This window comes from Culex pipiens, chromosome 3 (assembly GCF_016801865.2).
Source record: "Culex pipiens pallens isolate TS chromosome 3, TS_CPP_V2, whole genome shotgun sequence".
Taxonomy (NCBI): domain Eukaryota; kingdom Metazoa; phylum Arthropoda; class Insecta; order Diptera; family Culicidae; genus Culex; species Culex pipiens.
The window spans coordinates 128,466,437-128,479,410 of NC_068939.1; the positions used below are offsets into that span (position 1 = coordinate 128,466,437).

The following is a 12,974-nucleotide window of genomic DNA, read 5'->3' on the forward strand; positions in this document are numbered from 1 at the left end:
TCTAATTTGATATGGCGTTATCAATTCATCTTATGACATTCATCAACAAAACCAATTTTGAAATGAGTTATATTATGTGCAAGTCATGTTTTAACATACAAAGCAATTTGTTTTTCAATCTATCTATCCTTAAACTTTTTTAAAGTTAGGCTTTACGCAACGAATTAATTTTCTATATAATCATGCTCACAGTCTGGTAGCATCCCTACCATATTCATAATGGAATTAATCGCTCCCCGATGAGCGATAAAGTTACCAATCGACAGTTAAATTATAATTGTTTTCCCATTCTATCGCACTCGGTCTGACCACATGGCCGTCTCGGTCAGATCTGCAAACCAAACACAACCGATTGCGGAATCCAATCCTATATGCCTGGAAATGCTATGATGTGGACACACTCGATGCATAGTGTTGAATTTAGAATTTTAGTAGCGGTTAGATTGTTAGCTTTAGGAGTTGCACAGTATGAAAATTGTATCTTATTATCGTTTTGTTTGATTTTTCCCAAAAGGCATATTTTTAAAATAAATTTTTGTTCAATGTGTAAAACTAATTACTTCCAATGAAAATTTGTGTAAATTTCTTAACGTGCATATTCCGTAACTTGATGGCTATCTATAGAAATCAATCGGGCTCGTCGATAAGTATGCACTAATGAAGTGGTGAGGTAAAATGTACCACTTCGAAATTATTTGAAAATCGCAAATATCATTTGAACTTACGGAAAATATTTCGTCGTGTTAGTGCTATCTTGCCGCCATTCACTTTTTGTTATTTCGTACACAGAGGAAAAAACCTAAAATTCGAAATTCAAACAATATCAAACAGCAATTCCGGGCTTATTTTTTTCTGGGACTTCCTTGGCCAAAATAATTATACCCGTATGCCAGGGTGACCACGCCTTTTTGGGGTGGACCAAAAATTTCAATTTTCTTCGATTTTCACAAAACCACGTTTTTTTCTCTAAAACTAATAACTCCGCACCATTTTAACCGATTTTACCTGCCTTTGATGTAAATGAAACGTTAGCATAGCATAGCATTGGTGTCTACCCGTAGCTGCTACTTCGTTATTGACCAGGACCCCCAAACATTGCTCCGTGGACCACATATGAAAAGTAGGAACCAATCATCACCCCTTCGCAATTTTCAAAGGTCCCTATCATGCTGATCAATACCGACGCCGGCCACGACCAGAGGTAAGACACGGGGAAGTGGATGGGAATGTTAGTCCGATACTTGAGTGATGGGACCGCCAAATCGACTGCGTCTCCGACAAAGTATCACATGAGTTTTGAGGGGTTAGTAAGATGGGTATGAGGTCAGGATTCACTGTGGTAGGTGATGCGACCATAACCAATTTGTTTATCGGTTGAAATTTTAAAAATCTTAGGCAGCCGGCTGCGGAAAGATAGCTATCTAGGGATTTAAATATACTATTAATTCGACCGCGATTCTTCAGAAATTCTCCGTCGGCGTGCCTTCCGATCAACGGTGATGTAGGAAGGGCTTCATTTATTGAAATGATTATTGAAATGATATAGAAAGGGCTTAATCCAGCAATACGACTTGCTAGTCTCAAAAAAAAATAGGTACGTTTTTATAGAAAACTATAAATAGAGAACAACACAAAAAAACTCATCGGCCAACGAACGCGAGTGGAAAAAAAAACAATGAAAAAAAAGAAGGTAAAAAAACAGAACTGCGCGTCCCGAAAAGCACCACACTACTGATGCCATTATTTAATTATAATAGCCAATCACCCCATGCACTCGAACAGCGACACAAAAGAGACGGAAAATAACACGAAAAAAAACAGGACTGCGCGTCCACACAGGCACCGCACTACTGATGCCATTATTTAATTATAATAGCCAATCACCCCATGCACTCGAACAGCGACACAAAAGAGACGGAAAATAACACGAAAAAAAAAACAGGACTGCGCGTCCACACAGGCACCGCACTACTGATGCCATTATTTAATTATAATAGCCAATCACCCCATGCTCTCGATCAGCGACACAAAAGAGACGGAAAATAACCCCTTTGATGTAAATGAAACGTTATCAAAAAACTAATTTAAAGTTGCAAAAATATAGCCTGACATTTGAAAATGACGTGTACAATCATAAAATGCTGTTTTGAAGGTCTCGGGACCAAAAACCTATATCTGAAACAGAAACTCTAGTAAGATACTAGGAAGATTTGTTATTGTTTCTTGCTAAATGTTGGCCATACTTATTCCATAACACTTTTTGTTATTGCAACGAAATTTGTAACTACATCCTTCAGTAATTTTATTTTGCAGAATTTATTTTACTTTCCAATTCCTTTTTCTTCTTTTTGTTTGTTTGCATTTCTTTCTATAAAATTAAATCATTATCTTGTGGCTGCATTAAAATCTAGAGTTTTTTTTAAGTATTGTGATTCATATGCTAATAGGGACTTTAAAAAAAACTCTTGAGACTATTAGACATATAAAATTGCTATACCTATTCAGACTGTAGTCTCGATTCACCCCAGTAGACTATATTTAAAATAAAAACTGCATTTCGCAAAAACTTGAGCATTTTACCTAAAAAAACCAAGTCCGTCCCAGATGGCTCAACAAAGTTAATCATTATAACTATCAGGGGTGCTCAAAGTTTTTGAGGCTGACATAAGCTTGGGGGCCAAATATAAAAAAAAATATTTTTTTAAATAAATAACTTTATTTCAAACCATAAAATTGTAAACTACACATAGAAATTTAAGTTTTTTTTTTTGAATTATTTGGTATTTTTGAACATATTCGTCATTTAAATATTGGAGAACAAAAAATGAAATTTTACCAACAGTTTTATTCAATTGGTACAATTTTTTTAAATAACACGAAAAAAGCAAAAATATTGCAATTTTCATGCCTCAACCAACAGGGTCTACGATAACTTTGTTAAAAAAAAGGTGCAGGTGGTTATGTTCTACATGACCAATATGACAAAGAAATTTGTACAAAACTCCTAAAAAATTATTCTATTATATTTTATTTTTTAAATCATTGCCTATTTATTTACTCCTGAATAATTTATTCCAATTAAATGTTTTCAATCTTTGGCACCTCTGTGGAAATAAATTGCCAAAACAAGAAAATATTGCCAAAACAAGTATGGTTCGGAAAATGCCACGGAACCAAAAACCATGAATTTTGATACCCATACTGCACCAAGTCGTATGGTTCGATAAATGTCCCCCCGGTAGAACTTTCTCTAGGGCACTGGCCAATCCGGTGAAAATGGCCATTTTCATTACCAGTTTCAAAAACCATGAATTTTGATACCCATATTGCCCCAAGTCGTATGGTTCGATTAATGTCCCCTCGGAGGAACCTTCTCCAGGGCACTGGCCACTCCGGGTTTGGCCAATATCCTATAAATGTGGTCCCAACCCCATTGCCCCAAATCATTCTGGTTTTCCGGTGACCGTCCTAACAATCTTCATTAGAACAGAATTCCTCCCAATTTGGTGCACATACTGTGTCTTTCAATGTGTGCGTGTGTGTGTGAGCAATAAAATTACCACCGTGCACTTTGACGAAACCTCGTGAGGCACTGACATTTTCTGAGGCTAAGTGCTAGCTTATAAATTTCGCATGAAATGTGGCAACAGTGGTGCCACATTCTCGCGTGACAGTTTCACGAAAGCAGGATAGGAGGCAACATTTACTACGTGCTTTCAGCCAATCAGCAGCCGGGATTTTTTCTGCATTCATTTTTTATTTTCATCTTAACTTTTAAGTACTTTAACAAAGTTTTATCAACTTTGTGAGGTAATCAACTTGTACTTTAAGACTTCCCCTTTCGTTTGGTGGGTAAAACATAATGATTGTTTGAATGAGGGGGAAGATATGTATAAGCATTTGAAAAACGACACAAATCGTTACACTTTCGCTTCGCGAAATTTTGGATTGACACCCGTAGACAGTGCCCTTAGGACAAAGTTCTTTGTCAAAATATTTCACGGTCTGGTTTAGGTTGATAGATGATTGATACTTTTGTGACTGAAGACATTCGTTGTTGTTCAAATTAAATGAAATGAAAATGAAAAATGGTCTTTAACTTGTATTTTCACATAATTTTTTTCCTCGAAAAAAATTGTTTAAAGAAGTGAGCTTGGAAAATTGAGTAATTTTATAATTATTGAAATTGCTACGAAAATTATAAATCGTTGTGAATATATTTTTCAACAATTATTTCCCAAGTTTCAATAATATTTTATTAAATTTTAGTAAGTCTGAATCAGATGTTACGTACCTTCAGTGGGGGTGACATTGGGTCTGGGGGGTGAAATTGGGTCAGAGTGATTTTTTACGGATTTTACTATTTCTCAGGTTATTCTCAATGAAACTGAATTCTGTTAAAGGGGTTGTGCAGGGGACATCTTAAGATGACTTCGCTGAAAAAATCTCGTTCAGATGTCTAAAGTTGGGGTACGTTTTTGGCCAAAAATGACCTCTCGAAAAATCATTTTTCTAATATTTGTGTTAGAATTGCTCGAAAACTACCCAAATGTTTGAAAATCTCCACTTCAAACATTGTAGCGTGTCAATACGATTCCCTCGAACAAGAAACGCTGTTGGATGACTTGTTTTTACCATATCTTTGTATTTCAGCTTCATTTTAGTTTCATTTGACCCAATGTCACCCCCTCTAAGGGGTGAGATTGGGTCAATTTTCAAACTATTGGCATTTAAGGTAGTGTTCATCAAAATCTACCATATTTTGGGAAAATGTTAGTAAACTATCTAAGAACAAATAAACGTTGAAAGATTTTCGATGTTTTTTAAATTGTTTTTGTTATTAAGAAATTTCGAGAGGTGTTTCGTTTTTTGACCCATAGTCACCCCCACTGACGGTACTCAATTCGTAGCCCAAATGTCTTGAGTTCGAATCCCAAGATTGGCGGTTTAGAAGTGCAAAAAAAGTTTGGAGCCCAGCCTATAAAAATACACTTTAGTAAAATTTTAACGTTTCATAACTCATTTTGAAATTTCCTGTTTTCAATCACATGCACACCTGTGAAATTGTTTCAATAAGTTGGATTTTTTAACAAAATATCTGTTTCGTATATCAAAGTATAGATAAGTCATTGGTTTCATATCAGCTTAAACTAAAAATGTTCACTAAATCTTAACTTTAAGAATTATAAAATCACATTACAGGTGGTCCAAAGGGCCATTTTACATGATCATTCAAAATGGGTCCGTGGGCCACAAAAAAATCACCTCGCCTGTATTCTATCATTCGAACAAACATTTTAAAAGGCTGCTATAATAATCCTTAGTGACTTATGTGTTATTTAATAGCCTAATGTTTGAACAGCTTTTGCATATAAAAAAAGCATCCAAATGGAACAAACAGATGCTTTTTTTACCAAAAATAAATACAAACATTTGAATGGGCTTATGTGACATTGTAGAATCGCTCTAACTTTTTAACAAAAAGAGCAAGCAACTTAGATCTTTTGCATTTTTAATGCTGTAATAGGCCCTGAAGACGTGGCCAAAAATAATACAAGAAAATTATAGATGGAGACGCCTGGCTATCCAACTTTTAAACTTTTTCAATTTATTCAACAATCCAGCTTACCCCACGAACTCGTTTTTAAATTGTTACCGTACGTTAAAGGTGTGTTCTTATCTGCGCTTGAATGGTTCGGCTCAATTACTCATTTGATTTGAATCACTCGCGAATTCCCCTCCACAATGGAACCGATTGTCAATACGGTCTGACGGGGTTGACTGATTTGATACGCTCAGTATTCGTTCGTCGCTCGCTCCCGGGGGGAGAGCCGTCTTTTTAGCGAAATCCACTTTTAGAATGAATCTCCTTATGAATTTTAGATAATTTCGTTCCTAACTGGATTCATTGGCAGCTGCCAGTTGCATTTTTGGCACCGGTTCGTGGCATTCAGAATCATATATTTTATGCGCGCACATATTCGAAGAAATTCAATCAACTATTTCCAATTTCTCTCTCTCGTTTCAATTTCAGCTGCACCTGCAGTAGAAATGCCCCCCTGCCGCCATGGCCCTGCGAGGTTGGCGACTGTTCGGGTTGGCCGGAACGATCCTGGTGTACATCGGCGGCATTCTGTTCCTGTCCTTTGTCTCGCTGCAGAGCCCGAACCAGCAGAAGCGTAACCATGCCCGGGGTTACGGCGCTGGCGGCGGCGGTGGCGGTCCCGGCTCCGGCGGTGAGTTTGAAACGTTGCGCAACCGTGACCTTGGCCTGCTGGGGAAGAAGCCCCCGCTGCAGTGGTGCACGGAACTGCGGTACGCGGATGCTCCGGTGCCCCAGCAGAAGGCCTTCAAGCTGCTCCAGACGTTTCCGGGGCATTTCGTGAAAAAGTTCCACCAAAGTTACCACGCCCCGGTCAAGCTGGACACTGAGCAGCAGCAGCCGCCACAGCACTACGAGGTCCACAAACCGGTGGTCGTCGATTCCGTGACGTCCTCAAAGTCCCAAACCCAGTCGCCACAAAGGCCTAATAGTAACAGCAACAAATTTAACAGTAAGCTAGCAGATAGTGATAGAATAGCAGCAGCAGCAGCTTCGACCGGTGCAGATCGGCATCTACCTCCGGTGGCAAAGACGTCGGTGTCGACGACGGTGGCGAGGCCACTGACGGCGCTGGTGTCTTTCCCCGGCAGTGGAAACACCTGGCTGCGGTACCTGTTGCAGCAGTCGACGGGTGAGATAGTGGAATTAAGATTTGTCGGTGGTCTGACCATTTTTTTAATTTATTCTTTTAGGTATCTTCACCGGAAGTGTGTACAAAGATTACGGCCTACTCAAAAGTGGCTTTCCTGCGGAAAATATAGCCAATTCTTCGGTAAGTACTACCCTATGAGCTTATAGTTTCACAAAACATGTTTGAAGAATGTTATAGAACTTAACTCATCGCTTCTCAAAACAGTACCCTACAATGCAAAAAAAATTGACCCATTAGGTTTAAAGTGCCTAATAGACAATAGGCACTTTAGGTTGAACCTTTCTAATTTCCACGCTGGCACTTATTCTAATTAATTATGTGAGTAATTCTCCGCCAACTCACACAACAGTTGCCCCAATAGGGTGTAATATCAAAATAGATTTTCCAGCACAGCAAATATTTAAGTTCATTCCCCAAAGTTTGGGAACGATTGGTTTAGTCCCCACTTTCCGCAAAGCGATTAAATTTTCCATAGAATTTGTATGGGAAAAAACATTTTTTTATTGTGATATTTATAAAATCCACGTTTCACGGTATATCAAAACCGGACTCATATTCTGATGCTCTGGAATGTGCTTTACAACTTTGCCGAAGAGAGTATGGTGCTAACTTGCTCCTGAAAGAAGATATCCAGAGTTTTTTTTTGAAATGGACCAATAAACTATTGTCTTTCATATGTTTATAGGACCTAATAAAAAAAAACTCTAGATATAGTTTCCTCAAAACTCGTCTAAAACGTGATGTTCGAGTAAAAATTTGTTGCTGTTACTATTAGTTTTAATATTAGCATGAAACGTGAATTTTATATAAATCTAAATCCAAATAAATTGTTTTTCCCATACAAATTTCATAGTAAATTAAATCGCTTTGGGCAAAGTGAAGACTCAACCAATCATTCCCAAACTTTGGGGAGTTGTTTAGGACCCCAGAAGGAACTGAAAAAGTGCTGTGCTCACTAAATTTGAAAACTTTGTTTTTTTTTTCATACAATCATATTACACCCTAATATTACACCCTATTGCCCCAACCCCTCTTCGATTTGTGTGAAACTCTGTCCTGGAGGTCATTTTTATCCCTGATCACAAATCAGTGCTATATTTTTTTTATATCTTCTGACGGAGAGCACCCTTCCATGTTTGAACGTTCGAAAAAAGACGTGTTTTTCAATAATTTCCGTAGTAACAGTTCAATAGGGCGAATCTGCGTTTGTAAACAAGCAGTCTATCCCCCTCTTACTTGACGTGAACTGTCACTTGAGCAAAAGGGATAGACTGCTTGTTTACAAACGCAGATTCGCCCTATTGAACTGTTACTACGGATTTACAGTCTGAAATGGTGATGGTTTTAAAAATTGGTGTCAAAGGGACTTTTATGTATTATTGGAGGCCCGATTTGATGGCGTAAACACAATTCCAAAAAACGTATTTCCAGCCGAAAACAAAACAAAAATAGCTTCAAAAATTCTGACATTTTTCGCTTTATAAGTTTAAAAAAAATTGGAACATAACATTTTATGGGAAATGTAATCTGCTCCATACGAGAAAGTTCTGGACTTGTTGAATTCAAAAATGGCTGAAATACATGATCTTACGGTGGGGTTCGTTCTCCCGTCCTTTGGATTAGTAAGCAAAATGATTTCCACACAACTGTTGTGAGGCTTGCAAGCTTCAAAAGGACTTATTCTAATCTTATTTAATACAGAAAATTTATTGAATCCACTAAAAAGATGATTTTCAATCACTCCTGAAAGTTTCATGAAGATATTTCATCATAGAACTGAGTAAGAGACGATTTAAGCCCAAAATTTTGCCATGCGCAAAGCGGACTGTCAAACTTACTGTGCGCATTTCTCTAAACACCGAGTTGATTTACGGGTGCCACGATATCTCGAGATGGGATGGACAAAATTGGCTGAAATTTGAGGGGAAGACTCTCTAGACATATCCCGCGTTTTAAATCATGATAGAATTAGGGGAAATATACCCATTTTAAATACTCTAAGCCGTTCGACCAATTCTCACGTTACGGTGGTAGACCCACAGGAATCAATTTCAGGGAGTTCTGGATGATCTTGGATACCCGAAAATATCAACAAAGTAGTCTACCATACCCACTATTGGCATATGATCCGGAGTCGAAATCTATCGACCACTTGCTTATTTTGGTGGTAGACCCTCAGGCCACCGACACCGACGTAACACTCAAGTAAATCCGGCCAAAATCGGTTGAGCCTGTGACGAGATATTCCAGTGACATTGATTTGGTACACATGTCTACATACAGCCAAACACACAGACATTTGCTCAGCTGGTGATTCTGAGTCGATATGTACAAATGAAGGTAGGTCTAGGAGGTCTAATTAAAAAGTTCATTTTCCGAGTGATTTTATAGCCTTTCCTCAGTAAGGTGAGGAAGGCAAAAAGATGACCCTTCTTTGCATCACCCCTCCGGTAAGTCCGGTGAGCTGTCAAACGGTTTTTCGAAACATGTATCAGCAAAGCAACACTGATTCTATTTTGTTTGTAAACACAAATCAGCTGATTCATTCATAAACTACGATTTGTTTGCAAACAATGGGTCGAGCAGTGTTGCGAAATATTTTTTTATCGGCAAGGGGTGATTCCAAGGAAGTAATTGGGGTGAGTCGTGCTGGGACACATTTCAGCAGATTTTTTACATGGAGTGTTACGTCGGTGTCGGTGCTCAGGCCTTAACTTCTGGGAGTTCTTGGATGACCTAGGATAGCTGAACAAATCTACAACATCCGGTTTGAACACGGTTGCTGTGTTTGAAACGGAATTCGTATACGATTCTAGTTAGTTTCCGTTTCAGAATTCAAATTGAATTAACTGGGTATCTTGCAACATCAATTTATGTTGCGCGACATTTTTTGGAAGTGTTGGCAAAAATTATGAAAATTTACCAGATTTCGGCTTTAGTGGTACCTTAAATCAACATTTTTAGATGTATCAACAATGGAGAGTTGCTTGCTCACTTTTATTTGAGCTATTTCTTACTTTGGAACAGTCAGAAACACTTTATGAAAGCTGTAATTCATGATCAAAGTGCTGATAGGCCGATAATAGAAAAAGGCTGAGAAAGGGTATAGTTCCCCTACATGTTTAGAAATCAATCTTATACATGTTTGAAAGAACCCAAAACACACTAATATATCATTTGAAAAATTTGTTATTTTTAAAAAATTATTCATGTTTGACAGAATAATAAAAAGATATAAACAGACAAAAAATTAATGAAGAAAAAATGCAATAATCAGAGAAAAATTTAAAATTAAAAACAAAAGTTTCATATTTTCAAAACTGTTTATTTTGAAAGAGTTCTAAAAACTCCCAGAAGTTCATGCAAATGTCCTAAAACTTTACAATATACCTTAGAATGTGAAAACTCACAGATAATAATGCTTGAAAATCTCGTTATTTTTCAAGAATTCGACGATCTTTAATTTCTCAGAGAAAGGTATCAGAAAAGATTTTTTTGCAAACGCATTTGACCGATTCTTAGCCAAATAGTCACTTTTTTCAAATTTCAATACGATTTTTAAAATGAAAAATTTCTGTTTTTATTATGATTTAAAAATTGCAATGTTCTTTAAAGGCGTTTTTTTCACCTCAAACGCCAAAAATATTGACCAAATAAGGTCTGCAAGCCATTGAATGGGAGAGGAGTTTTTCATAAATCTGCTCCTTTCGTTGTCCCGTCACGCAAAGAAACGACTGGCAAAAACTCAATGTTCAACCAAAACGTTCAGTTCAAGGAGCATAAGATTCGTTTTTCAATTTGTGATAATGTGTAGAAGAGCAAAAGTTAAAAAAAATATGCTACAAAATTGTAGCGATTGTCTTGGTGTGCCTTTTAAAAGTCCAGTTTTACGATGTTGTCCCGTCACGCTACATTTTCATTTTAGAGGAAGCACAGGTACAATTTTGTTCATCTATATATATAAAAAATTTCGATGGTTTTGTTCGAACGCGAATCAATTCAACACGGAACGTCGGATCGAGGTGCTTTTTGTTGCGTTGGGTTCGTATAAGCCCAAGGAAGGTTCTTACGCTAACTAATTGACACTTTGGCCACTCTGAGACCGATTCCGGAGAATCGGCAAATTGTATGGAAAAAGTTACGTAAAATCAAATGATCACAGGAGGCTGAATGAGCAAAAAAGTTAAAAACGTCAACAAACGAAAAAAGGCAGAACGAAGTTTGTCGGGTAAGGCTTGTTCTACATAACATTTCTTTGTAGGAAAATCAATTATCTTTCAAAATATGTAAAAACATTGGGGGGTTTCTTCTTTTATTTTGCCACTACAGCCAAAACGCTGAAAAAAGCATGGGAAAAGGAGCCAAAGAATCGATCAATTGAAGACATTCTATTGTATCCTCATTCCCAGTGTTGCAAATTAGTGATAAAAAAGCTTTCATTTGATTTTCTCTGCACCAAAAACATCAGAGAGGCGGTGCGGTGGGATGATCGTGAAAGCGGGAATGAGAGAGAAAAGGAGAATGTCAGACGCGAGTGTGTAAACACAAAAACGTGCTCGGCTATGTTCGGCGCTGAGAATATCAATATTGAGAGAAGAGCAGTTGTATTTGGGGCATGAGTATTCAGGCTTGATAATTGTAGTTGCTGAGAGCTAGTAGTTTGATATTTGAAAAAAAAAACACTGCTCATTCCCCAACAAAAAATGCCAAATTCATTATTACATTAAAAGCTTGTGATATTCGGAGAAATTCATGTTTAATTTTCTTGAAAATCAATGGATCCTCTCTCCTATTCGCAGGTCCTCGTCGTAAAAACGCACGAGTGGGGCCCGACCGCGTGGACCCCGTACGGGCGGGCCATCCTGCTGATCCGGGACCCGGAGAAGTCCATCCTGGCCGAGTTCAACCGCCAAAGTGGGGGCCACGTCGGGTTCGCGTCGCCCGACCGCTACCGCCGCACCAAGGGCCGATGTATGTAGCAAGATTTGGCTATATGTTTTGAAAATAACTTGATTTTTTGTAAATTTTAGACTGGACCCAATTCGTCAAGAACAAGCTGTGGGCCTGGGAGCAGACCAACCTTTCGTGGGCGAAAAACTTTACCGGCGAGGTGAAGCTGGTCTTCTACGACGATCTGGTGGAGAACGTCGAGGGCACACTTCGAAGCATTCTCAAGTTCCTCAAATTCCCGGTGAATGAAGTGAGAGTAGTGATTTTAACCGTCAATTTTGGTAAATTAATGGCTTCTTTTTTTTTATTTTAGGAACTCTTGGCGTGCGCCCTGATGCGAAAGGAGGGAATCTACCGGCGCAAGAAGCGAATTCTACAGTTCGACCCGTATAGTCCGGCGATGCACGCGATCATCGACGAGAAACGTGGCGAAGTGTACGCCGCGCTGGGACGCTACGACGCGCACTGAATCTAGTCGCACAATGGAGAAACATGTAGAAAAATTTTAACCAAAAACAACAACCAATAACCAATCTAGTCACTGATTTCGGCCATAATTTATATAGCGCTAGTTTGTTAGAAATTAAACAAAAGAATGTAAAAATCATCGGTCTACCAGCAAATTCGAGGCATTTCATTAAAAATTAGAACTAAATTGCTTCCAAAATTCGTTCTCCTTCCACGATCAAAATTTCTTTCCAAAAAGAAGCTACAATTATAATTACAATGTAAAAAAACAGATCGCAAACCAACTGAAAAACTCGCGTAGACAAGATATTTTTTAAGTCAACATTAGTATTTGCGTAATTTGTACTTATATAGATTTTAACAACTGAAACTATTGATAGTTCACAAACAAACAAACAAAAACGGTAACGAACAACAATGCTCTAGTCACAAATACAAAACAAATCAACACAAACCAAATAAAATGCCAGAGGACAACAAACAAACACACAAAGCATACATAACATAACAGATAGGTGCATCAATGTAGTGCAAAATAGAGACAGTTTGTGAAAAACTTGTAAGACTTTTAGCAAATATGTGAATAAAATACCAGTTACTCAGCAGCAGTGTGGAGTGTGGTGTGGTGCAATTCTTTTTTGCGACAAATGCTGTGCACGCACACTTACACACTCGCACAAACACACATTACCAGGCAGAGATACATAGTACCATTGTTTATGAAATGTTTACATAACCAAAGAGAACACAACAGAGGAAAAGAGTTTGTCGAAAGGATTGAGAACTTCGGCAAACGAAAAA

General features: G+C 38.0%; 1 protein-coding gene across 2 annotated transcripts in view; it reads left to right on the forward strand.

The window, feature by feature from the left end:
* LOC120431495 (WSCD family member AAEL009094) overlaps window positions 1-12,974 on the forward strand; it is an 85,673-nt gene extending 72,699 nt beyond the window's left edge. The window contains exons 1-6 of one of the 2 annotated variants that reach the window (XM_039596600.2): window positions 5,785-5,939; window positions 6,035-6,734; window positions 6,796-6,875; window positions 11,555-11,726; window positions 11,786-11,955; window positions 12,019-12,974. In XM_039596600.2, the coding sequence (XP_039452534.1) occupies window positions 6,068-6,734; window positions 6,796-6,875; window positions 11,555-11,726; window positions 11,786-11,955; window positions 12,019-12,174 (1,245 nt within the window). In that variant the 5' untranslated portion in view covers window positions 5,785-5,939; window positions 6,035-6,067 and the 3' untranslated portion in view covers window positions 12,175-12,974. Of the gene's footprint in view, window positions 1-5,784; window positions 5,940-6,034; window positions 6,735-6,795; window positions 6,876-11,554; window positions 11,727-11,785; window positions 11,956-12,018 lie in introns of those variants that run through there. The other variant, XM_052710066.1, reaches the window with a different exon arrangement.